Genomic DNA, 22,963 nt, shown 5'->3' with positions numbered 1-22,963 from the left:
CAGCGAAGGCGGGCGTTCACTCGCCAAGGCTGGTCGCGTTCCAAACCTCGTCGTTCAGGTTGACATGCAGGACAGGGCCGGATGGCAACAGGCAGCAATCCCTTTTAGCATCCCACTCTCGTCTCTAACTAACCTCTTGCGCCGCCTCCGAGCATGTCTGCTTGTTACTTTGCACCCAGGTTCAGAATCAGTCACAATTCAATCTAGGCATGGCTTGCGACAATCGACCTCCAGGGTGGAACAAATATATCAGTGAGAGATGGCACCTATCCCAATATGGGTCCCAGCTCAAGGATGGGGCCCAATTTGAACCCCTCGAAGGAAACAGCAAGGCCGGACTCAAGCTTGATGCTGTGATGGCAGACTATAGGATCAACGAGGCCCTACGGAGGCTCGAATATGTCCCTACCAGCCCCTCCCTTCGACCTGTCCCCGGTACCGAATGGAGTCTTGTACGGCTCCAGCCCGAGGAAGATTACCTTACATTGGAATCGCCCCAGGGCTCAGATGAAGGCCCGGTCTGGGATATCAGTCCAACACCTTCATGGGAAACGAAATTATCCCCTCAAGCGCACTTTTTGTTGATGACCAAGGACTACAAGGGTCCAAAATCTGTGTCAACGGCCATAATCAAGCGAAGATCTCCAAAGATTAATGCAAAGAAGACTCGAGGACGAATACAAAAAGTGTCTTGCAAGCGCAAGCATCCAATGCTAACCCGAGCCGCTGCCCGTCAGAAGTCCGGGCAAAGTAAGCGGCTCTACGACCTCAATCGACCGCCATCAATGGCAGAATTAAACGCCACTGAGAACTGACTTCAGCGGCCGGTGTGAAAGTGAGAAGCTGCCTTCTTATGACACCTGTCCTGCCAGTGACGAATTTTAGACACAGCCCTCAGGCTTGAAGTGGTCCACTCGTGTTTCAGGCCTTGTCGCCGCGATTGACAGCCTCAACATGCAACTGCGTTATTTTCGGGTAGTAGAGCGTCAGACATCCGACCGCGACTGCACATCAAAGCGAAGATGGTAACACGTGCCAGTGCATACGAACAACTGAAATATCCAGCCTTATCGTTCAGCAAGCGGTCATGTTCCCAGCGATGCAGAGATGCAAGGTCAAACGAGGAAGATCCAGGACACAACCTACTATGCCGGCCGCTGACTCTTCGAATGGACAGTTCCCTTTCGCGCCGGCATTTGGATGGAGTATTGTACCTTTCCACTGATGGACAAACATGTAACCCATTGGCTTTGCACCGTAGGCGGCACTCAGGACGGCATTCAAGATGGGATTCCCTGTTGTTGAAATCCAGGATGACTACTATGTTGCTCGGTCGATTCGCCGGCGCGGTGAAAGCTTCACCGGCTGTTTCTCTCGCCTCCGTCCTCATGATTCCAAAGGTTTGCTGATGCGGACCTCGCGACCTGCGCACACATTGAATAGCACACTCCCACTAGTATAAGATGCCTTGGATGTCAAGCTGGGCATTGCCAGTGATGGAGCGCTTGATCTCCCGTGTCATGAGGCCACCAGTTGCAGACATTCCAAGATATATTCGTATCTAGTTATGGCCCTCCTAGCTAGAAGATCTCGGAGTTTGAGCACCCTTCCTGGAACAAGCAACCTCTTTAATCAGCCTTATTGTAGGATTCTATTCAGAGAAGCTGATCTCCCTCAGAATTGTGCTCTTGCATGTTAACAACTAGTTGGTCATCAACAGATCTGAAGTACCAAGGCAGAGTGTCTGACCAGCCATCCGACCGAAGCCGACTGAATCATTACCAGGTATCCTTCCATTGGTATATAGGGCGATGCAGTCTCGTTCTCAACTGGGGGTTTCCCAAAGGTGGTCGAGCTGAGTCAGCCAATCCCTAAAGCGCGTAGTTCCTTGGCGGAACTTTTTCAATGGGCTCTCGCCGTCAAGTTCCCGGCACTGGTGCAGTGTGTTTGCTCGCTTTCCTTTTACGAGCGTGCAACGAGATTGTCACTTGCGTACAAATCGGGACTTGGAGACTTCATCCCGTCTCAAGTGCCATGATGTTCAAGCCGTCTCCACAGCTTTGTGCCCGTCTCCGGTTCACTACCAAAGATGTTGGCAAGGGTTTCTATCGAGGCAACCGGACGGGGTCCATGGGTTCGCATACCGAGTTTGGAGGCTACGTGGTGGACTGGCGCAAAACGCCGCACTACAATGCTCCCAATACGCAGGACTTTCCGGTAAGCTGGTCTCATAGAGAGATATCCAGTATCATGGTTTGTTGGTTGCTGACTGCGGCAAACAGCTCACGCCATTTGTGACCCTGGAGATGGAACGCACGACTCGAGTCATTGAACGGGCCGATGGGACCTCTTATACTCCAGATAAAGTGGACGGAATGGAATTCCTGAGACAATGGGCTAGACTCAACCCGGCGGAGTATGAACCTGTGGTGGAGCACCAAAGAGCAGAGAGGCAGACTCAAGCAGAATGGCTCAGCCTGCCTGAAGAGGAGCGGACGCGCATAGAAGCAGAGAGGGAGGAGTCAAGGCGTCAAGAGATGATTGAGGAAGAGGCGAGACAACTAGAAATCGTGATGGAAAACAAGGAACGACGGATCGCCCAAGAGGAAGAAGACAGACGGTGGCGGGCTGAGCGCGAACAAGAGAGACAACTGCAGGCACGAGAAGAGCAGGCTCGACTAGCTGCCGAGGAGGAAGAGCGGCGGTTACAGGCTGAAGAGGAGGAGCTGAGACGACAGGCAGCTGAGCAGAGGCTGCGAACAGAATTAAAATCAATACGTGAAACAACAAGACAGGAGGTGGAACGAACACTTGCCGAAGAAGGTCATCGGCGGAAGAATGAAGGCCTACCGCCAATGAACAGGGCCCAGAAGAGGATAATGAAGGCCGAAATCTTCGCGGCAGCGCTGCGCCTGGCCGGGTTGGATGGAGAGGTTCGGTCTCTGCCACGCGAAGAACAACTGAAGCTTTTAAGCAAGGAAGAGATTGCACGGCTACATGTTGAGGGCACGAGCCAACAAAACCGTCCACAGAAGCTATCAATTTGAAAGGTTTCTGTTGTTTGACCCCAACGAGGACTGGGAGAATGTGCCATACACAATGACCGGGACCGGCCAGAGAAGGATCAACTTTCGAACTTAACTTCCCCAGGACACCGGTCGCCCTCGTCCATCAGCTTGGGCCAATATAAGAAGGCCGTGGTCTCACTACTCCGGGACTATTTCCGACAGGGGAAACCGCTTATTGACGAGGTCTTTACTGGTTCAGCATTCCCCGTGGCATGAAAAGCCTACAAGATCGAGGATTGAGCTTATACACAAGCCAGGTCCCTCTCTTTTTGGTCGGCTTCTAGCATGTTAAGGCCGTATGCATGAAACGGCACTCGGCATAATGGTCTGCCTGGCACCATCGATGTTTGCAGAGAACCGGGCTGTTCAGAAGGGAAGGACTTTTCCAGAAAGCGAGGATGGATGACAGGTCGGTATGGCACAAGTATGTGCTCATAACCAAGAAGGTTTCTTGACCAAGGCCGCACAGGTTGGGAGGCCTATCAGGGAAGGATAGACGTTTTGTAATACTATATTGAAACCACCTAAGTGCCCCCTACCATGAAACACTTCTCAGAGTATGCTACAGCACCTGCTACAGAGGTATCTGGTACGTTGTAGGCTTGAGTGAGCTGACAACACCGATTATTATCTCATCCTCAGAGGAAGCTTGAATCACGTCTTTGATAACGAGCTTCTTATCTACTGTAGATCCTTATACGATATAGTACTGTATCATGCTGTGCGAATCCTGGATGAGTACAGTTGAAACTATGAAGCCAGTAATGTGTGGTAAAAGAGTGATGATCATTCTCAACGATCTAGGAAGCAGGAAGGTATCTAAGTAGTCCTCCCTGCCTATTTGCCTGTTGTCTCTCTTTATTACAAGGAGCCCTCCATACTGATTGTCCAACTTGCATACAAAGAGTACTCCCGCCTAATTGTCTAACTTGTGTATTAGACGCCCTCCTGGTTGATTGTCTGTGTTGGGTACCAGGAGGCTTCTGTGAGCAATAAGCGGGTGGTGGGATCCTCATAACCACCTAGTACTACCTAAATAAATAGTAAGAAATCCCCGAATGTAACTCTCTTCAATCGCCGGTTGTCGGCCTTTATTCGATAGGTCGGAAATACTTGACGGCGTCTTTTTTGGACTCCTTCAAAATCCCTGCATTTCGACAAGTTATTGTCTATCATCGTGAACAAAGCCTTTCGAAGAGGTGGGATTGCCAGGCAATTGCTTGCTCGAGGTATTCTAGTCGGTCAGTTCGTTTTCAATGGGGTTCAACTTTGCTTAGCACATCAGGCCTGTTGTTCATTCGCATACCACGACTGCATCGCTCGGACTTATATATATATACACATTGACACGCCGTCAACCAGAGTTTGGACTTATTCAGGGAGAGAACGTGATGGTTACAGTTGGCGAAACTCAACCGTTGCTCGGCGGGCCCAATTTGCAACGAGAAGATACAGATCACCAGCCACTGCTAGTGACCCAGGACGCCGTGGTTGTGGTCGCCTTCGACGCGGATGGCGACGAGGACAACCCGCAAGACTGGCCGGCCGCCTACAAATGGGGGATTGTGGCCTTGCTGGCCTTTATGGCCTTTACAGTGTACGTCTGCCAACCTCTGGACCAGATCGTCGATTTTTATTTCGTGTACTAACTAGATGGGTCTGTTGGTGTCTATAGAACATTTACCTGCATCTCGGTTGTGCCGGTATCAAACCGCATCGTGGACGACCTGAGCCACGGACACTCGAGCAAATCGGCCAGCGTACTGCTCGTGACGATCTGGGAACTCGGCGAGTCAGCCGGCCCGTTGTTAATCGCACCGCTCTCCGAAATGTTTGGTCGATACCCAGTGTTCAACGTGGCCAACGTGCTGTTCATCGGGGCAACGATCCTAGCGGCGCTATGCCAGACGACGCCGCTGTTCATCGGGGCGCGCGCACTGACGGGCCTCGCAGTGGCCAGCAATGTGCTGAGTCCCGCCATCGTCGGCGACATGTTTGTATCTGACCAGCGCGGCTCGGCTATGAGCATGATCATGTTCGCACCACTGCTGGGCGGTGCCGTCAGTCCAGCCATCGCGGGCCTGGTTGCCGAAAGCCTGGGATGGCGCCAGGTCCTCTGGATGAGTGTCATTCTGGCGGGTATCTGTGAGGTCGTGTTTCTCACTTGCTTCCGCGAGACATATAAGGTGGCAATTCTCAAACGTCGTGCCGAGAAGATACGCCGGGGAATGGACTTACACAGAGGCCCAGGTCTACCGAGACCGTCGATTGTCTTTGCAGACGCAGACATGCAGGCCGAGTCGCACCATAGGTTCTGGGATTCTATCATGAGACCGGCCGTCGTGTTCGGAAGCTCGACTGTCTTGCAGGTCATGTCGCTGTCTGGGTCGCTCATGTTTGCCTTCTTCTACATCATGTCGACTTCGTTGCCGGATATACTTGAGGGTATCTATGGCTTGTCACCGGCCAAGACTGGGTCTACGTTTATTGCTTTTAGTAAGACTGAAGACTCCTCTCCCGCTGTTATCTTTCTCTTCCTCCTGGCCAAATAGCCCCTGCCCTCCGGGAGTTACAGCCTTGCTACATGACATCTATTACCCCATCGTCCGCTTTACTCAGACCTCCACGGCTTCAGATTTCTGTCGTTACTGATATACCACTGCTCTGTTCACCCGCCTCCTCTCCTCTCCTCCTTTCATAGGTGACTAACCCTCATTTCTCTGATGTTTAGGCGCCGGCTCCGCAATCTCTGTCGTCATCATCAACCGTCTCCTCGACCGAATCTACGTGTCCCTCCGCGCGCGCAACAAAGGCCTTGACCAACCCGAATACCGTCTCCCCTTAGTCATCGTCGGCGGCTTCAGCGTGCCTTTGGTGGTTGCCCTTTACGGGTGGACAGCCCAGATCCAACTCCCCGTCTGGGTTCTGGTCGTGACCTTGGTGCTGCTCGGCTCGACCACAATGTTGGCGTTCATTCCTCTCTTGGCATACGTGGTCGATGCCTTCAAATTGCATTCGGCATCGGCTTTAACGGCAGTCATTGTCACGAGGTGTCTAATGGGTACCTTTTTGCCGCTGGCCACACAACCCTTGGTGAGTCGATTCGGTTGGGGGTGGGGATTTATGGTCTTTGCGGCCGCGAGTCTCGCTATGGCTCCGATTCCGGTGCTGGTATTTAAGTTTGGTGCGAGGTGGAGGAGGTGGTCGAGGTATACTCGTGGTAGTGAAGAGTAATTTGTCCATCTCTTATGGTAGGCTAGTTTGTTACTGGCCTGGATGGATGGGTTCTGGATTGAAAAACAATTGTTGGGCGGAATTAGAACAGAGTGAGATTTAGACAAGAGCCGGACTGGTGTAACTGGTGTTCTTTATATACAAGGAAGACCCAGGGGCCTCAAGGTGTCGGTTAGATCTAGTGAAGCAAGCAAAGCATGAAGGAATGATAATGATATGGTTGACCAATGGTCATTTGGATCACATTTGGTACTATATGCAGCTCATTTCCAATAGTTGTAGTTTGCCGAACTGGAAGCTTGGTGTTGCAAGACGCGACCGATCCCTTGATATCATAATCCTCCTTTGTGAAACGGAGCCGGCATCATTGGGCGTCCTATCAGGTTGCTTTGCCCTCTCTTTTGCTGACTGGTCCGCTACAAACAAGGCCGGCATCTGTTAAGCAGGCAACGCTTGTTTCTCTCGGGTTCGCCTGAACCAGCTGCTGAGCAAGCCGCCGGCTCACCCTTTCCTGGCCCTAAGATCTTGCGCCATGAATCGTGAGGAGCATGAGCACGTAGAAGTGTTTTGCTCCCTGGACTCTACCACAGCGGCCCCCCTTCGACAACACACTAATGGCATCAACCGCGCGGATGCATATGATGTGCACCTCTGTGCAAGAGATGGCCGTCTTCATCCTCCACAAGGAGAGTCGAAGGATTTCAGATTTGCACCCCATATCTCTAGAAGTGTCGCCGTTCTTCCTGGTTACAGGTGGTCCAGTATCAGCTCGCGGCCACTTACTTCCACTGTACCTTAGCTGAGGCCTCCTTGTGCACGGTCGAAATCTTGCCAAGGACTCCTGGGCGGGCGAGTTGCGGATTGCGAGAGCTGCGGTCATCCCTGCAACATCCTCTGACATAGTAGTCGGCAGCATATCAATCACTGTGTACTTTGCGATTGTGACCCGGTTTTTGAGGGGTGTGAGAACTGTATTTTCCGGAATCCAGTGTCTAAATGAACTCGGTAGGATGCCGGGTCTTCGATCAGCTGCGGGTTCGCCACTATAGATTGTCGCTTAGACTCGATGTTGGTTGTCTGCGACATGGCCGAGAACTGTGCCGGCCCAGTGCTGTAACTAGGTAGGACGATTCTCCGCTTTGGCTTCACACCGGAATTGCAACGACCTCTGCTCCTTCTGCGCTGTCCGGCAGCATATCACCATATACGGTGATGGGGATGACGACTTCAAAAGTCTCGCATTCGAGGTTCTCCACAGCAACATTGATCACCCCTCTTTCATCCCTAATCACCTCTTCAAGCAGGTCCACCGTAGGCTTCAATTCACCTTCGTCATTCTCAATTGGTTTGATGGTCCCAAACTCGAACCGCAGACTCCATTCAAGGTTGACCCCCGAAGTCGTGAAAGTCGGTGTAGCCGAGGCTGGTATACTTGGAGTAAAGCTGGCGCGCTTGGTGAACAGGACGTTATCTGAACAGCCCCAGTAGATCTTTCTCGTGACCCTGTTGATGGTTGCGGCAGATCTGACGGCCAGTGATGGACTGACCTTCTCACAGGTCTCGAGCGTGGATCGGAGAGACGCACAAGGAACATGGCCATCTGTAAAATCAATGACCGCCGTAACTGTCTCCCCGAGCCGGTGTAGAGGCCTGTCAATCACAATCACTGCCACTCTCTGCCCATTCCGAGTAATCTCGAATCGATTCGGGCTGGACTCGCCGCCGGCGAGTTGATTGCTGATGAGAATGGCACGGTTGATGGCCTGTATGGCGCGAGTTTGATTTTGTGCATCCGGGTTGTCGGTGAGCGTTGCGGCATCCATCGTGCCACTGCTTGATTGTCTTCTTCGGTTGCGATCCAACAGTCCATCCACGAACTGGAGAAACTCGGCTGTTGATTCGGCATCCGATTTCGACCTCGGGGTTTCGACCTCTTCCTGGTTGTCTGGCGATGAAATGCTTTTGGTGCGTGCCATGTCTCGAAGGACAACGTGAGGTTGCATCAGATCATGGCCAAAGATCTCACCGTCATAGTTGACACCCGAGAACACGCGAACAGGGATGTTGACCTGTCGGACGGTATGGACATCTCGGCTTCCTGGCAGTCCTTGCACGCCGATTGTCAGGTTATAGGATATTTTGATGGCTTTGCCACGATGGCTGGAGGGAAGGCCACGTGGCAAGGGATAGACAAACGAGTAACTTTGCTCCTCACCAGGTTCAAGATGCATGTCGACAAACAGCAATGACTGCGGTGTAGAAAGGAGCGGGATGGCTCGGGAATTCTTCATGGCGTTCATTTCCCGGACGCTGCTCATGTCCTCGCCGTTGAGCAAACTGTTTAGTGACTCGCCAATGTTGTTGAGACTGAAATTGCCTAGAAACCCGCTGTGCGGTCGAGGTTTCTTCATGCCCACCACCCCACCCCCTGCTTGTCCGCCGAGGAAGCCTTTGCTCTTGACTTCCTCAAAGTGAGCTTGGTCGATCAGAGAAGCGTCGAGCGTGAAACTCGCACTCAGTTGGGCATATCCCATCAGCAGGTTCACTGCTTGAGGCTTCCGCGGCGGTTTCTGCGGCCCTCGGCGAGGAAGAGGACTCGTGTGGTCAAACAGCGGTCGATGGTCGGACAGTATCGAAGGCTGCTCAGACGTCAGAGTCTCTTGAGAATGATTGCTTAGAGAATAAAAGTCGCCGCTGCTGCGCTCGCTGGCCACTTGCTTTGTCCCCGAGATTATTCGAGCTGTGTGTCCTGGTTGATCTGTGGCTGTTTTAAGGGTTTCCTCTACAGTAGAACTTGGGGACTTGTTGGCATCTCTATCCGAAGGGAACTGGAAATCGATGGCGGAGTCATGGTCTTCAGGAGTGCCTTGGAACAAAGGACTGCGTCGTCCACCTTTGGGTGGAACCGGCGAACCCGCTGGGAATTCTCTGTGCGATTGACAATTGTCACGACGCCCTGCTGCATATAGATTATGAGAGGCCACGGCTACTTAAACCATATAATGTAGAGGAACATACCCTGTGGAGTAGACATCGTAGATGTCCGATGATGACCCAACCTCTGCTGTCTTGCCCAACTACTTCCATTGTCTGCGACATCCCCACTGGCGATTGGAGAAGTGACGGACATTATAGAAACAGACCGCTGATGTTGATGAGTCGGTCTCCGGACATGCGTCTGGCGCTCATCGGGAGAACCTGCTCTGTGCGAGGCGCTGGCTCGGTTGCCACTGGCAGGTTCCGTGGCATCGTCGTTGTTGCCACTAACCCGTCCATTCGGGTAGCTCAACCTCGCAGAAGCGTTGTTTCGATTGATCTGAGCGGCAATCTGACTGATACTCTCTCGCCTACTTCCCCTACCCGTCCCTAGGGGTGGAGAGACGGGTTCGGTGGATGTTGCGACATTCTTGAAGGTGATGGTGCATCGGAGCTCTTCGCCCGCAAAGACCGACTGACCGTGGAAACGCACAACTACATGAATGTCCGAATGCATACCACGCCGCCGAGGCTTGACGTCCGATACAATTGAGCGAGCTTCCTGTTGATGGACGACGCGGTGGGTGAAGCCAGTATTGGAATGAATAGTAAGGAGCGTTAAGTTGATGTCCGAAGACGGATCAACATTGGCTGCGGGAAAACCTCGGCAATAGATTAGAGGCATTTGGCAGTCATCAATTTACGCCTTTTACGGATACGCAGACATCTACCATCACCACCTAAGCAGGCGGCTCCGATGCCCCACTACCAAGACTACTTACGTTCCCCCAACGCTAGACACCTCGTCATCGACCCTACTAGGAAACGCTTAATAACGAACTTTAAGATAATAAGAAAGTAAATAAAGGTAAAAATAAAGATTAGCTAGTTATATCTCTAGTTAAAAATATCTATAGTATTTAACTACTATTGGGATATTTATTAGATATATCTTTCTTTAGAGTAGTATAATCTCCTATATAATCGAAATCTAATCTATGTCGGCAAACGTGCCAGGCCTGTCCAGGTGGTCTATGCTAAACTGCCATAATGGGATTGGAGCGAATGGTACTGGCCTTGGTGAGATCTATTAGTCGACCTAATCACAACGTCCACATATAGCTATGTCGACATGAAACCGGCAGGAAGCTCTACGATCCAACCATCTTCTTTTCGTCTGATGTCAAATGTCACCTAGTCTGGGCGCTTACGGAGAGAAGTCGTTCAACGAGGCAGACGCTCCCGGCCTCACAAGAAAGGGTGAGGACCGAGGCCAGCTGTTTTCCGGGTACGATAGCTGACTTCATAGGTCGTGTAGACGGTAGAGCATACCCCTTCTCCTGGATAGACCGCAGGTGACATTTTCGCGCTCCCAATTGTTGCTCAACATCAGCGACTCCGACCTATTTTCCTCCGACTAAAGCTGTTATTCTGGCGCTGTGTGGAAAGAATGATTTGGCGTGGCGCCCTTGGGTGTCGCAGCTTGATCCTCTGAGCGTTTATCATCGTTTGTTGACGCGTTGTCCTCCGATCCAAAACCCCAGGGGCGGAAGCAAACCATCCTGAGTGATCATTCTAAGCGCCCAAGAACATGGACTATGGCAAGGCCTTGCTTACCTCGCGGCGCGGTCGACGAGCACGTCGATCTACTGGACTTGAAATATTCAGTTCCGTGGAACTTCTCAATTGGTGACTTCACAAGCCATTTTGATTTGAATCGGGGAATCCCAGCGCGCCCAGCATGCATACAGGCGCTTACCATCCCTGTCTCGACTTATCCCATCTCTAACGTTAACCTACCAAGTTTTCACACTCTTTCGACTCTTATCACGGCACGGTCCTCAGATATATTACAACAGATCTGTCTCATCGTGACCATGTCTCTTCTAACAAGTGTTGACATCTACTTTCTCAGTAAGCTTCAATCTTATAAATTGAGCTCATATCAATCACCCGGAAAACAATTCGAGGAATGGCACCGCGACTCTACATCATTGTCTACAAAGGCGATCCCGTTGATCTGCAAAAGACAAGACATACCGCTCTTTTCATTAGCGAGGACAACCAGGAAACTGGTGATCTACTCCATCTGGCCGGCGCTGCAGGCCTCTCTACGTTTGAACGAAGACAGCATGAAAATCCAACACAGAGCAGAACATTCCTTAAAAAAATCCCTGTCGGACCAATCACCAACAGCCCAACCAAACAACAGTTGATCACCAGAATCACTGCCACTCCTATCAACAATAGCACGCATTCTTGGAATTGCCAAACCTGGGTTGGGGATGCTCTTGAAAGAATAGTTGGGGGACTCTGGATCAGTAGTCAAACTAAGTCCAATGCGATTGGCTCGATGGCTGAGGTTATCGTCGAAGCAGAAGACGAGGAGGAGTAAAGGCATCTTTATACTTTTGGTCAATCATGTTACCTACGACAGAAGGTCTTCTGCCGAGTTAAGTGATGTTATTGTGTTGTATCGCCGTCCTTCGAATTGTCAATACAGAGCTCGCCTCCAGCATTTCTCATTTCAATAGCTAGTGCCGCGTCAAATGGCCTAGAAAGTGGTCTGTCATAAGCTCAGCAGGATATCGTGTATCGAATATCGCATCGGCATAGTCACGGTAGTCAGCGTACAAAGCTCTGAAAAATTGAACAAATTCCCAGTATTCCGGATACCAGCCTGCGTACTCCCAGTCAATTATGCCAACAATTCGGCCCTCCTTCACTATGATATTCGTTGGGCTCAAGTCTCCGTGTGTGAAAAGGATCTTGTGTGTTGTGGTTGAGAGAAGGTCTTCCAGCATTTTGCGGTAAATCGTTGGTGTGGTAGAAATAGTGTTGCTTAGCAAAAATTCATTGAATTCCGCTTCGCTAAAGAAAGGGCCGCCCTGGTTCCTATTTCGACGAGCATCAATTGCAGGACGTTGTTCAACTGAGCCAATGTAACTTCCCTCGAGCGAACGAAGCTGATTCACAATTTCGCGTAATTGTTGTGCATAGCTGAGCTTTTCATCCTTCGAAAGTCTGTACCATACGTTCTGTAAGGTGTCTCCCTCGATCATCTCCATCTCGATAAACCCCACATTTTCACACACACCAAATGCATAGACCTTGGGAACAGGTATGTCGAGGCCAGATTTCTCAATAAAGCACAGTACCTGCGCTTCTTGGATATCCACGGGTCTGCCGTATTTTATGACTTTCTCTTCAAAGCAGAAAACTTTTCGGCCGAAAGAGTCAAGGAACACCGTAGAAGGATTGCCCTGAGCTTGTTTGAAAGCGTTGTCTAAACTTTCCCGAGTCCAGCGTTTGTTGACCTGCATTTTAGCAATGTTTTCGAGTTTTGGTCTGAGGCAGAATTTGGACGGGAGAGAGTGACGAATAGGGTGATTTGGCAAGGTCGAGGACGACGGCTTTGAGGACTGTGTAAATTAGTTGTATGGACCATGGGAGCGGTGTAGATGGTTACCTTTGTCACCTGTTTGTCCACAATGCATCAGTTGATGGTGGAAAGTCCTAGTCTCTCACAAATCAAGTTATACTCGTCGCGATAGGGATCCAGAGCACTTCCGATGGGATTGCTTTAAAGGATTTCGGGAGTTAACAAGGGCCATCGCGGCTCATAGTTAGAGCATACTGCAACAGAAAAAAAGAGTACTCCAGCATTCGAAGCTGTCAAGATAAAGCGGACGTGTAAACTGAGACAAGTGAATCAGGAGACGACGAAGTCGAGCGCATCCACTCGGTATACCTTCCGAAAATTGCAAAATTGTGGGAGCCATGCGCACGCGAAAGGACATCGTCATATTATCAAGGAATCACTTTTGAAGTCGACTCAAACTCCGTCACACTATAAGCCCCAGCAACGCCTGTTCCCAAATACCTAAATGACCAAAACTGTCCTGGCCGCACAGTGACAGGTATCAAGCAGAAACACCCACTTGAGCAGCAACCTTCTCAGTTGCCCTGCCCAGTCCGTTGTTGGCATAATAATTCATAGGATATGTTCCGCCTTCCTTTTCCCACCCCTGTATGGCACCCAGCACAACCAACGCCTCGTAAGGCGTCAACAATGGCCGAGGAAATGCATAGCCCCAGTCGATGCTTAAGCGAGGACAAGCAATTTGCACCCAGCACTCCACATCCTCAAACATAGCCAACTTGCCGGGAAAGATCTCACTAAGCAGAAGATTGACGTATGGAATTCCCTGCATGTTGAGATGGTTCTCGATCATGGTCAGAATATGCGGGTTTCCCTGTCTGCCCAGCGCGCCCAAGATCAACCCCCATTTCTTTGCTCCTTTGGCCGTGTTGATGGCGTATGACCGCATATCCAGCATCTCATCGTGGGAATATGTCTCTCGGGTCAATTTCCGTGAGTACGGATCATACCGATATGCCGGGATGTCAGGGTTCGCAATCATGGCCGCCTCAAGGTGGAAGCGACCATCACCCAAGTACAAAATCAAATCAACATGTGCATCTGGTCCAATCTTGGGCGCTGTACACCCCAGCACTTCGCCTTTGCTTAACGGCATGACCTGCGGCACCACCAACTTCAAGCCTTCGGCTTCCAAGGCGGGTCTTATCGTATGCAACGCCGAGTTGAACTGGATCGTGCTAACCATCGCGATTGTCTTTCCTGGCGGTATGTTTCGAGAAAGAGTGCTCACGAGATGTTTGGTGTCGATGGAAATGTCGACGAATATGTAGAGGGTCGCGATCTTGCTGGACGATACTGGTATCAGACAGCTGTGGGCGTAGTGGACCAGAAGATCACATCCTAGCGCTCTTGCTGTGTAGTCATCGATACAACAGGCGCCGTAGGTGACGTCCCCCATAATCAGTGTTTCTGTCCCTGGGCAGAACTGAGTGAGGATATCTGAGATCGTGGTGGCAAACATGAGCAGACCCTCGGGGAATTGAAGCGCCACTCTCTTCGCCTGTAGGGTCCGTATCCGGTGTATGGTCTTGGGTATCTCGAAGCTGTAGTTGTGAGGGAGTAAACCGACGGCGGCCTGGATGTCGGGATCGTCGAGAATCTCGGGGGGTATCTGGTTCAATGCGCGCGGAGTCTTTCGCTGTGCTAAAACAATGTCAGTACGGCTTGGTTTCACTGACAAGTCAAATTGGCATCCATACATTTTGCGACAATCGCATTGGTCTCCTCTACCGAGGAACCGACATGTTGTTTCTGCTTTGCCTGCGCCTCAGCGGTCCTTCGGCCCACGAAACGTCTCTTTGGCGTCCTGGTGGTGGAGATGGTGTCTTCGGATGCAGGGAATGCACCAGGCATCGCCGGCTGCTCCGTATCCATCTTGGAGGTTATCTGCGGCCGTACCCGTCAACGAACACAGCGTCGAGTAGAGAGCATGTTGCAATGAGAAACTCTTGGACAGAGCGGCGTGTGGAAATTCTTACGACTATCTCCGCACCGCAGCCTCGCAGCCTCGCAGCCTCGCGATTTGGAGACATGAGCTGTCTGTCTTACTAAGCGAGGCCCTGCCACCTCCGGCCTCAGAGTGTACTATGTAGTTCACAGCCTCATGCATGTGAAGAACACCTTACCGTACTTACTATCCTGACTGCTCCAGTTGCCAATACAACCTCCTGTCACGGGTATCTTGTAACCGTCCACTCACAACTCTTTTTGGCGTTTCCCTATCGACGACAGACAACCCGCATGGTCGCGAGATCTTAGCCACGATGGTCACAACCTCAGGCTTCTCGCACACGCCGGTGTCGCGATTCCTAATTCTCGGCAGCGTCTGCAGCAGCATACTCGTGGCGATCCTTGACATCAAACACCTCGTCCCGATCAAGCCAAGTCCTCACCTCTGGCCGTACCTACAGTTCTCACGGCTGCTGACATTCCAACTTGCATACACATCGTCGACGGAACTCTTGTTTTCCGTGGTGCTACTGTACCAGTTCCGCGTGCTCGAGCGACTCTGGGGCAGTCGCAAGTACGCGAGCTTCGTCACGGTCTGTTTCTGGCTAAGCGTTGTGCTGGTGCCGGGCCTGTGCCTGCTCCTTAAAACCGCCTCCCTGGGCGTCTACAACTATATCCCGGCCGGCTTGACCGCCGTGGTATTTGCCGCTCTAAGTGCTTGGAGAGAAGAAGTTCCGCGACTATACCGATATAAAATCGTTACAGGTGGCCCTAAACCAACAACAACCTCGCCATCGTCGTCATCTTCTGACGACGCATCTTCCTCGGCACCACAAGCCCAAACACAAACACAACAGCTTCCCGGGATCACACTGAGCGATAAATCCACCACATACCTCCTCGCGGCGCAGTTGGCACTGAGCCAATTTCCTTATCAGTTGATCCCGGCTGCGGTGGGCTGGGTCGTGGGCAGTGCGTGGATGGGAGAATTGTTGCCCGGCAGGCTGAATACATGGCGAGTACCGGCCTGGATGGTCGGCGAGACAAGCAAGACCAAGCATCGCGGTCAGTTTGAAGGGCTGCGCAGGAGATTGGAAGAAGAAGGCAGCTCGGCCGACGGAATGAGGAATGTCAGTGACAATGTACATCAGCAGCAGGGGGCACAAGATGATACACGACGAGGATTTGGGAGACAGATCCTCGGATACTTTACCGGCTCCTGAATGTCGTCAGTGATAATGTCTTCATGACACTGGTGCAGTGTCGAGACGTAATAAGGGCGACTACGCTACGGCGAGCACTACTGGCAGCAGCACCAACATACCAGTGACTTCGAGCACTCGGCTTTCAATCTGGTTATCATACTTGTTTGCCTTATATAAGGTACATCATTCACATGAGCGCTGGATCTAGCTTCCTTCAAGGCAGGACCGACGGTGACTACGACGATTGCTGAATCGTGATTCAAGGCTACGCTAAGCTCAGATATGCACTCAACCAAGCTATGTTTAAGGCTTATCGGGGGATCGAATTTGTCAACATGGCTTCATCTCCTTACGAGGCTTCTATCTCCACAGGGTCCACAGGTATGGTATCCCATGAGGAGCACCAGTCCTCATCTTGCTCACTGTGAACTTGGAGAGCTTGGAAAATAGAGGCAGCCATGCGAGGTTCAAGTTGCAAAATGGTCGGCCCTGTCAAAGGAGTATAATGCACTCGGTTGCCGTATCCGGTCCGCCAGGAAATCCAGGCCGAGCCCTGACAGCTCAGCCTCGTCCCTATGCACGGAAGCATTGTGGTGGCCGTACTGCGGTTTCGTGGTCACTATTGCAAATGCAACTCCAGATAGATCGTGTCGATACTGCTGGGGTCTCTGTCAGTTGCAGCGCCGCATCCACGAGAATGTTGGATCGCCTACATCTGTCCATTCTTGGAACCGACCCCCTTCAACCTACCTACTTCTTCAAATCCCCATCTCAAATACCAGTCTCGAAGTGCCAACCCGCTGTTCGGAGCGCTCTCGTCAACCGACATGACTGCAATGACCTTTTTGATGTCAAACTCTACCACATTGTCTTCGTGTCCAACCTCCTTGGTGGCATGTTTTGTGGTTCGAAGCATTTGGAGCAGCTGTTGAATCATCTGGCTACCAACACCCTTGTTCGTATGCTGCGGATGGCAGAAGAGGCTGATCTCAACAGTGTGCCCATAACCTAGCATATAACCACGAAACGCGGCCGCATAGGTGTATCCGACCACTTGACCTCCGTCACCGACGGCCACTAAGTATGGAAGGTTGCGGGAAGCGATTTCTTGAAAGCGTTGCTCAATATAATCCGGGGGTGGCCGCTGGACCATGAATGATACGATGGTATTCAGAACATAATGCTCAAAAATGGCCCGGACCTGGGGCAGGTCTGCCTCAGTGGCTGGTCGAACTGTGACAGCCATGATCTAAGTGTCGGGGATGCCAGATCGCTCGAAGAGCCAAAGTCTGTTGTTGTTGACGAGCTCTGAATGCTGGACCTTATCCTCGTTGAAAGTATTGTACATGTAGCGAGCAGAGCATCAACAAGCACTGGTGCATTGTCCAGCATCGTGCCCCGGCCTGGACCCTTGCGCCTGTCATGTTGTGCAGTTCGAGTCTAGCGGCACGTGTGGCGGTCAGGTGGTGGTATATACCTTGATTACATAATCACCAGAACTCATCATTTGCACGTGCTCGTTCCTCCCCATGACGTAGTTGGGGTGATTTCACTACCAGTGACCGTCACCTGAATTTACATGCCAGTTACCTGCCAGTGTACAATGTACTAGTAAGTTGTGGGTAGCCGTAATATTTCACTTCAACCTCACAAAGAATCTGGCTTTGGACTTAAACTTGGAGTGATCTCTTTGACCACCTGCCAGTGTACCTGCTTCACTTCCTTTCACTATTTAAGGTAGGCTGTCACTGCCTGTAGGCTTCACAGCGGACCACCTAGGCTATTTGCAGTCTATATATAAATACTTTCATTCCAGACCTCTTTCCTTTTCTTATATCTCTTCCTCCACAACAACAACACTACTCGTCGACTTCTCGGTCTCTCGTCCCCAACTCTACAGAGCCAGTTTTATATGATACCGCGCTTCCAAATCCGCACAATGTCTTCCAGGCTCATTGCCGTGAAGGACATGCCTTCAATTGCAACCCTTTACAGATCTGGCCAGCTTCGCCCCTCCTCGACCCCAGATCTGCCAAACCCAAACCAGCAGTACAACGACAAGATCTGCACCATCCAGGCTGACATCACAAAGCTGCAAGTCGATGCCATTGTCAATGCTGCAAACAGTGGCCTTCGTGGAGGAAGCGGTGTAGATGGAGCTATTCATAAAGCTGCTGGTCCAGGCCTTTTGAAGGAGTGTGCCACACTGGGCGGATGTGAAACGGGCTCTGCGAAGGTTACCGAAGCCTACAATCTTCCCTGCAAGAAAGTCATCCACGCTGTCGGTCCGATCTTCCACAGCATCGAAAAGTCCGAACCTCTTCTCCGTTCTTGCTATAGAACCTCCCTCAGTCTTGCTGTTGAAAATGGTTGCCGCACCATTGCTTTCCCAGCAATCTCAACTGGTGTTTACGGTTATCCCAGCGATGCAGCTGCTCTTGCTGCAGTTCGAGAAGTCTACTCGTTTCTGAGGACTCCAGAGGGACATAAACTCGACAAGATTGTCTTCTGCAATTTCATGGACAAGGATGTGAAGGCTTATGCCGAAGTGCTGCCGTAGGTACAATAAGTTAACCCTCACAGTGCAGTCACTGAACATTTACTTGCAGAAAGATTCTCCCCCCAACAAAGGATGACCTGTCCCATACAGGTGAGTATCGTCTTAGCAAGAGTGTTTCCCCCATGAAACAGAAGCCAACAACTAGGCAGAGCCGTCCGAGGGCAATCTTTGAACCAATACAAGAGGAACCTGAACCCCTTGCTGTCCGAAGCGAGGCCGATAAGAGCATAGTCCCTGTCAAGAACCGCGATAGGACGATTGCTAAGGAGACTGAGTATGCTGCAATTGACGATCTGAAGGAGCAAGTCATACAGGACGAAGAGGCGAGGCATGAGGTAAGTGGCCCTGTTGGCAAGGTCGCAGCGCACAATGGCACAACTGACCATGGTTCATCCCAACAGGGGAAGTACGTGTGCACGCACGAAGACCTTTACAGAATCGATGATCCGCGCAATCACGGTCTCTGGCCAAACAATGCTTACGTTTGCATATGTCAATCATACTTCATCCAGGCACGCATCACGCATAAACCCGCCATTGGTCGTGGAGATTTCCGCCGGTTCTGAGAAACGAACAAGGGCAACATCTATCAGACCGAGCTGATTTTGAGACGGGTAACACAATTGGCACACTTTTGTGGCTTAGGAGGCTTGTTTCTGCCGCCACATTCTCCTCACATCATCTTTCACCAATTCCAGCACCTAAGACCATAGATGACCAGTTTGAGTTTGGATCTTTCTGAAGTGCTATGATTGCAGATATTGATCTGCCCTAAAGGGCGAAAAACTTCACTCCTAGCTAGCAACAATTAATTACTATCAAGCAAATCCCAAATGGCAACTTGAAATCTGTACTTGTTCTTGTCGCCCTTTTCCTCGTCTCCTTATGTCTTAGTGATTCCAGCTGTCAGTATCGCTTGGGCGATCGGTCATTCTCAATATGGATTAAGTAGGCACAGCACCAAAGGCCCATCAGGGAAACAGGGATGGATATAATCAAAAGCAATATTGGTTGATGCTTAAAATTGGAAGACAAATCCCGTTTCATCCAAGTCCGTAGTGCTCTGATATGAGAGATCTCGTGGCACACTTGACCATCAGTCGCCACGATTGAAAGCCACCTATATTGCCTTTTCTCCACCTGCACTGTACATTGGACTGTCTCCATTCATACAAATACTAGTACTCTGGCTCCCTTCCTGCTCTGCCCTCGCACTCCCTTTCTCTCATTTCTTCGAGCCAGACGCCGAAGCCAAATTCCGCTCCTTAGCCAATCGTCGGATCTCAGCACACACGTTATCGGTAACCTCCTTGGTGCCGGCCTTACCGCCGAGATCTCTAGTCTTGACACCCTGTTGCAAGACATTCTCCACGGCGGTCATCAACAAGTCGGCTGCATCATCCCTGCCCAACCACTTGACCATCTCTGCTGCAGTCCAAAACGTGCCGACGGGATTGGCGACGCCCTTACCGGCAATGTCCCAGGCAGAGCCGTGAATGGGCTCAAACATACTGGGTCTCTGTCTCGTCGGGTCTAGATTGCTTGTGGGCGCGATACCGATGCTGCCTGCCAACGCGGCCGCCAAATCCGAAAGGATATCGGCATGCAAGTTGGTGGCGACGACGGTATCGATGGATTCGGGCTGCAAGGTCATGCGACAGGTCATGGCATCAACCAACATCTTGTCACTTTCGACGTCCGGGTAATCGGCAGCCACAACCTTGTGCACTTCATCCCACAGAACCATGCCGTTGCGCTGGGCATTGGATTTGGTCACCAGGGTCAACTTCTTGCGCGGCCGGGATCGCGCCACTTCAAATGCGAACCGCATGATGCGCTCCACTCCGTGGCGCGTGAAGATGCTGACTTCGGTCGCCGTCTCCCATGGCTGTCCCACGTGCGACCGTCCACCTTGGCCGGCGTATTCGCCTTCGCTGTTCTCGCGCACAATGACCCAGTCGAGTTTCTGGCGGTTCGTCTCGGACTCTGACGGTTGACACGCCGCCAATGGCGACGTCACGCCCTTTAAAATCCGCGTCGGCCGCACGTTTGCATACTGCTGGAATCCCTGGCAGATTGCGAGCCGTAGGCCCCAAAGTGAGATGTGGTCCGGCACACGCTGGTCGCCTACCGCGCCGAACAGGATGGCGTCGAATGTTTGTAGTTTGTCAAGTCCGCCTTCGGGGATATATCGTCCCGTTTGGAGGTATGTCTCGCTCGACCAGTCGAAGTGCGTAAAATCGAAGTGGAATGTGCCGTATGTCTCGGCCAGCGTCTCGAGGACTTGGATTCCCGCCGAAATCACCTCTGGCCCAATCCCGTCGGCGGGGATCGAGGCGATTTTGTATGTCGTCTTGCTGGACGGTGGCGGCGCCACGGGTGCTTGTGTGGAAATGGAACCCATGGCTGATATTGTATTGATCTTGTTGTTGGACTTGCAATACCTTTTGCTTCGGATTGCCTTGCTCAATGTTTGAACAGTTGCCCAGGACTTAACTTTCTCCAAATCAGGCGTATATGATCCCTCTCTCACGCACTGCCTATTTGATGTGATTCTATCGTGAACTGTAGAGAACGGATGATGGCGAATGCTCAATCACCTGATATGCACAACCCCAGGTAGGCTTCTGATAGATGTTGTATACATGACTGGTGGAATAGAGGTATTTATGTATTGGCGTCGAAACATGCCGTCGGTAAATGAGACCGACGGCTGGGGCCCGGCCACGGCTAGTACGGAGCTTGCCCGACTGGGGAAACGATGAGATGGAGGAGAAACGTTTAGCCGTGGCGCGACAAAACCAACCACCACTGCACTGTACTGCACGACCGTGGTCCATATCCTTATCAACTGACTCGACATAGCGAACGGATTATATCCCTCACTATTGTTCCAGAGCAGCGGGAGAAGATCAACCGGGACACCAAGGTGGTATTAATGGGATCACACGGGGTTGTGGCATGAGGGCAAGCCCACTGCACGACGCCAGGCATCCCCGGCTCGACAAACAACCTCGGACTGTTTCTGCCCTCCTGGATTTGTTGAGACGACGAGAAGCATAAGCAGTGCGGTACAGGTAGGTGAGCGATCGCAGAACAGGCCGGATATCAGCTCTTGAGTTTCAATGAACCAGTGAGCCCACACTGCTGAGGTAAGAGACTTCTGCAGAAGTGTGACTTTTTGACTGCTTTCTTGTCCTGCCACCAACAGAGATGGCGCATGGAGAATGGTTCAGACATGAGGACGCCGGTAGATTGCTCAGTGGTGAGTGACCTTGTCGCTCTTGGATCGTCGCTGTACAACGTCGAAGACGCTGACGACCGTCTTTACCCCGAGCGTTGATGATCCTATCGTGGACCGCCTTTTTGCTAAGAGGGCTTTTCTAAGCACCGAAAGGCTGGTAGTGACTCCCGGATGGGGCTCTATACTGCTGGGGACAAATATTTCGGAGTGATCATGAGATTCCCGATGCCGCGAATTCACCAGCGAAGATTTCGGAGACATGAAAGCCTTGCCACAGACTGAAAAAAAATCATGAGTGCGGCCAGGACTTCCTCGGAAACGAATGCAGGGCTTCAGAAGCTCTTGGATGAACCCAACCCACATCAACAGTCCAGCGACAACATGGCTGGAACACCGTCAACGCATCTTGCAGCTCTTCCGGCATCAGAAATGAAACTGGAACCGTGAAAGTGTGCCGAGACATTGTGGCTTGCAAAGTCTCAAGCCAAAGATATGAAGGCATTCGAATGCTTGTTATCGTGGCCTTTCTTCTGTTGGGGATGACATGCAGTGTATGATTCGATCCACATGACATTGTCGATGCCGTATGCTATCCCTACACCTGACTGTCGCTCTCTTCTCTCCAAGGGCAAGTTAGGCTTCAGGCGCTCTCGTCTACTTGCGCCGCCACATTGTACTTTCATTCTCGTGTAGATACACTTAGGGCGCCCTCCGGTTTGCCCCAACGGCGCAGGTTTCACTTTCCGCCTGCAACCCTTTATATTATACGTCCGCACAATTATCTCCAACAATCACCACTTCACCCACCATCGGGTCCTATGGCCTAGGTGGTAGGGGAGTAGTTTGGGGTTGTCTTTCGACAAAGCCTAGTTCCGTGTCAACAACTAGGTCGGCTATAAAATAACTCTCGACCATAATTGTTCGGTCAAAAAACCCTGATGGCATAAAACACCGGGGGTTTTCAGTCACTCATACACCTCTACACGGCTGGGCTTGTGAGACCTGTTTTTTGCCCTTTTTTGCTTTCTGCCCTTGCCACTTTTTGCACAAGTCGAGCCGTGACCGCCATCGCGTGCGCATCTCCTGGCGAACCGAGGAATTTAGTTGACGCTCAGTGTCTACTCAGCAATCAGGCTGCGGTCCACGCAGCCCCTATTATTGCAAGATCACTCTTACATCCGATTTTCCCCCTTCACCTTCGCCAGTGTACATGAACGTTTACGCGACAAGGCTGTGGTGGATGAGTCAGCCGCCATCGACTCCGAGTCGGAGTCACAGTCCGGG

At 51.4% G+C, this 22,963-nt stretch overlaps 11 protein-coding genes across 12 annotated transcripts; 6 read left to right on the top strand and 5 right to left on the bottom strand.

Moving 5' to 3' along the window:
• Positions 1-209: 209 nt before the first annotated feature.
• HMPREF1120_09019 (uncharacterized protein) lies at positions 210-815 on the top strand (the record flags this gene model as incomplete). Its single annotated transcript, XM_009163294.1, has 1 exon — positions 210-815. The coding sequence occupies one exon, from the start codon at positions 210-212 to the stop codon at positions 813-815; it is 606 nt and encodes a 201-aa protein (XP_009161542.1).
• A 1,090-nt stretch (positions 816-1,905) lies between these two features.
• HMPREF1120_09018 (uncharacterized protein) lies at positions 1,906-3,047 on the top strand (the record flags this gene model as incomplete). Its single annotated transcript, XM_009163293.1, has 2 exons — positions 1,906-2,217; positions 2,283-3,047. 2 exons carry the CDS (start codon positions 1,906-1,908, stop codon positions 3,045-3,047), a joined length of 1,077 nt encoding a protein of 358 aa, XP_009161541.1.
• Positions 3,048-4,154: 1,107 nt separating this feature from the next.
• HMPREF1120_09017 (MFS transporter, DHA1 family, multidrug resistance protein) lies at positions 4,155-6,643 on the top strand. The gene is made up of 3 exons (XM_009163292.1): positions 4,155-4,665; positions 4,744-5,564; positions 5,800-6,643. The coding sequence occupies exons 1-3, from the start codon at positions 4,460-4,462 to the stop codon at positions 6,300-6,302; spliced, it is 1,530 nt and encodes a 509-aa protein (XP_009161540.1). The 5' UTR covers positions 4,155-4,459; the 3' UTR covers positions 6,303-6,643.
• Positions 6,644-7,447: 804 nt separating this feature from the next.
• On the bottom strand, positions 7,448-9,963 carry HMPREF1120_09016 (uncharacterized protein; the record flags this gene model as incomplete). The annotated part of the gene is made up of 2 exons (XM_009163291.1): positions 7,448-9,288; positions 9,321-9,963. The coding sequence occupies 2 exons, from the start codon at positions 9,961-9,963 to the stop codon at positions 7,448-7,450; spliced, it is 2,484 nt and encodes an 827-aa protein (XP_009161539.1).
• A 298-nt stretch (positions 9,964-10,261) lies between these two features.
• HMPREF1120_09015 lies at positions 10,262-11,993 on the top strand. Of its 2 annotated transcripts, none has more exons than XM_009163290.1 (2): positions 10,262-10,538; positions 10,597-11,993. In XM_009163290.1, exon 2 carries the CDS (start codon positions 10,877-10,879, stop codon positions 11,492-11,494), a length of 618 nt encoding a protein of 205 aa, XP_009161538.1. In that variant the 5' UTR covers positions 10,262-10,538; positions 10,597-10,876; the 3' UTR covers positions 11,495-11,993. The 2 variants fall into 2 exon arrangements, with proteins under 2 accessions (XP_009161538.1, XP_009161537.1); XM_009163289.1 differs by having other exon boundaries at positions 10,588-11,993.
• On the bottom strand, positions 11,813-12,601 carry HMPREF1120_09014 (uncharacterized protein; the record flags this gene model as incomplete). The annotated part of the gene is made up of 1 exon (XM_009163288.1): positions 11,813-12,601. One exon carries the CDS (start codon positions 12,599-12,601, stop codon positions 11,813-11,815), a length of 789 nt encoding a protein of 262 aa, XP_009161536.1.
• Positions 12,602-13,201: 600 nt separating this feature from the next.
• On the bottom strand, positions 13,202-14,595 carry HMPREF1120_09013 (diphthamide biosynthesis protein 1; the record flags this gene model as incomplete). Its single annotated transcript, XM_009163287.1, has 2 exons — positions 13,202-14,364; positions 14,421-14,595. The coding sequence occupies 2 exons, from the start codon at positions 14,593-14,595 to the stop codon at positions 13,202-13,204; spliced, it is 1,338 nt and encodes a 445-aa protein (XP_009161535.1).
• Positions 14,596-14,817: 222 nt separating this feature from the next.
• Positions 14,818-17,387, top strand: HMPREF1120_09011 (uncharacterized protein). Its single transcript, XM_009163285.1, has one exon. The coding sequence runs from the start codon at positions 14,985-14,987 to the stop codon at positions 15,891-15,893; it is 909 nt and encodes a 302-aa protein (XP_009161533.1). The 5' UTR covers positions 14,818-14,984; the 3' UTR covers positions 15,894-17,387.
• HMPREF1120_09012 (acetyltransferase) lies at positions 16,585-17,121 on the bottom strand (the record flags this gene model as incomplete). The annotated part of the gene is made up of 1 exon (XM_009163286.1): positions 16,585-17,121. The coding sequence occupies one exon, from the start codon at positions 17,119-17,121 to the stop codon at positions 16,585-16,587; it is 537 nt and encodes a 178-aa protein (XP_009161534.1).
• A 97-nt stretch (positions 17,388-17,484) lies between the features above and the next one.
• On the top strand, positions 17,485-19,288 carry HMPREF1120_09010 (RNA-directed RNA polymerase). Its single transcript, XM_009163284.1, has 4 exons — positions 17,485-18,431; positions 18,485-18,525; positions 18,585-18,770; positions 18,837-19,288. The coding sequence occupies exons 1-3, from the start codon at positions 17,788-17,790 to the stop codon at positions 18,605-18,607; spliced, it is 708 nt and encodes a 235-aa protein (XP_009161532.1). The 5' UTR covers positions 17,485-17,787; the 3' UTR covers positions 18,608-18,770; positions 18,837-19,288.
• A 372-nt stretch (positions 19,289-19,660) lies between these two features.
• On the bottom strand, positions 19,661-20,839 carry HMPREF1120_09009 (tartrate dehydrogenase; the record flags this gene model as incomplete). The annotated part of the gene is made up of 1 exon (XM_009163283.1): positions 19,661-20,839. One exon carries the CDS (start codon positions 20,837-20,839, stop codon positions 19,661-19,663), a length of 1,179 nt encoding a protein of 392 aa, XP_009161531.1.
• Positions 20,840-22,963: the final 2,124 nt, after the last annotated feature.

The sequence above is a fragment of the Exophiala dermatitidis genome (assembly GCF_000230625.1).
Source record: "Exophiala dermatitidis NIH/UT8656 unplaced genomic scaffold supercont1.8, whole genome shotgun sequence".
NCBI lineage: Eukaryota > Fungi > Ascomycota > Eurotiomycetes > Chaetothyriales > Herpotrichiellaceae > Exophiala > Exophiala dermatitidis.
The sequence above is the reverse complement of the archived record's forward strand: the minus strand, read 5'-3'. Positions and strand labels throughout refer to the sequence as shown.

Coding starts and splice junctions, on each gene's coding strand:
- HMPREF1120_09010 (XM_009163284.1), top strand. CDS start 17,788: ATGATACCGCGCTTCCAAATCCGCACAATGTCTTCCAGGCTCATTGCC. Junction 18,432..18,484: donor GCTTATGCCGAAGTGCTGCC/GTAGGTACAATA, acceptor ATTTACTTGCAG/AAAGATTCTCCCCCCAACAA. Junction 18,526..18,584: donor GGATGACCTGTCCCATACAG/GTGAGTATCGTC, acceptor ACAACTAGGCAG/AGCCGTCCGAGGGCAATCTT.
- HMPREF1120_09011 (XM_009163285.1), top strand. CDS start 14,985: ATGGTCACAACCTCAGGCTTCTCGCACACGCCGGTGTCGCGATTCCTA.
- HMPREF1120_09015 (XM_009163290.1), top strand. CDS start 10,877: ATGGCAAGGCCTTGCTTACCTCGCGGCGCGGTCGACGAGCACGTCGAT.
- HMPREF1120_09017 (XM_009163292.1), top strand. CDS start 4,460: ATGGTTACAGTTGGCGAAACTCAACCGTTGCTCGGCGGGCCCAATTTG. Junction 4,666..4,743: donor GCCTTTATGGCCTTTACAGT/GTACGTCTGCCA, acceptor TGGTGTCTATAG/AACATTTACCTGCATCTCGG. Junction 5,565..5,799: donor GTCTACGTTTATTGCTTTTA/GTAAGACTGAAG, acceptor TCTGATGTTTAG/GCGCCGGCTCCGCAATCTCT.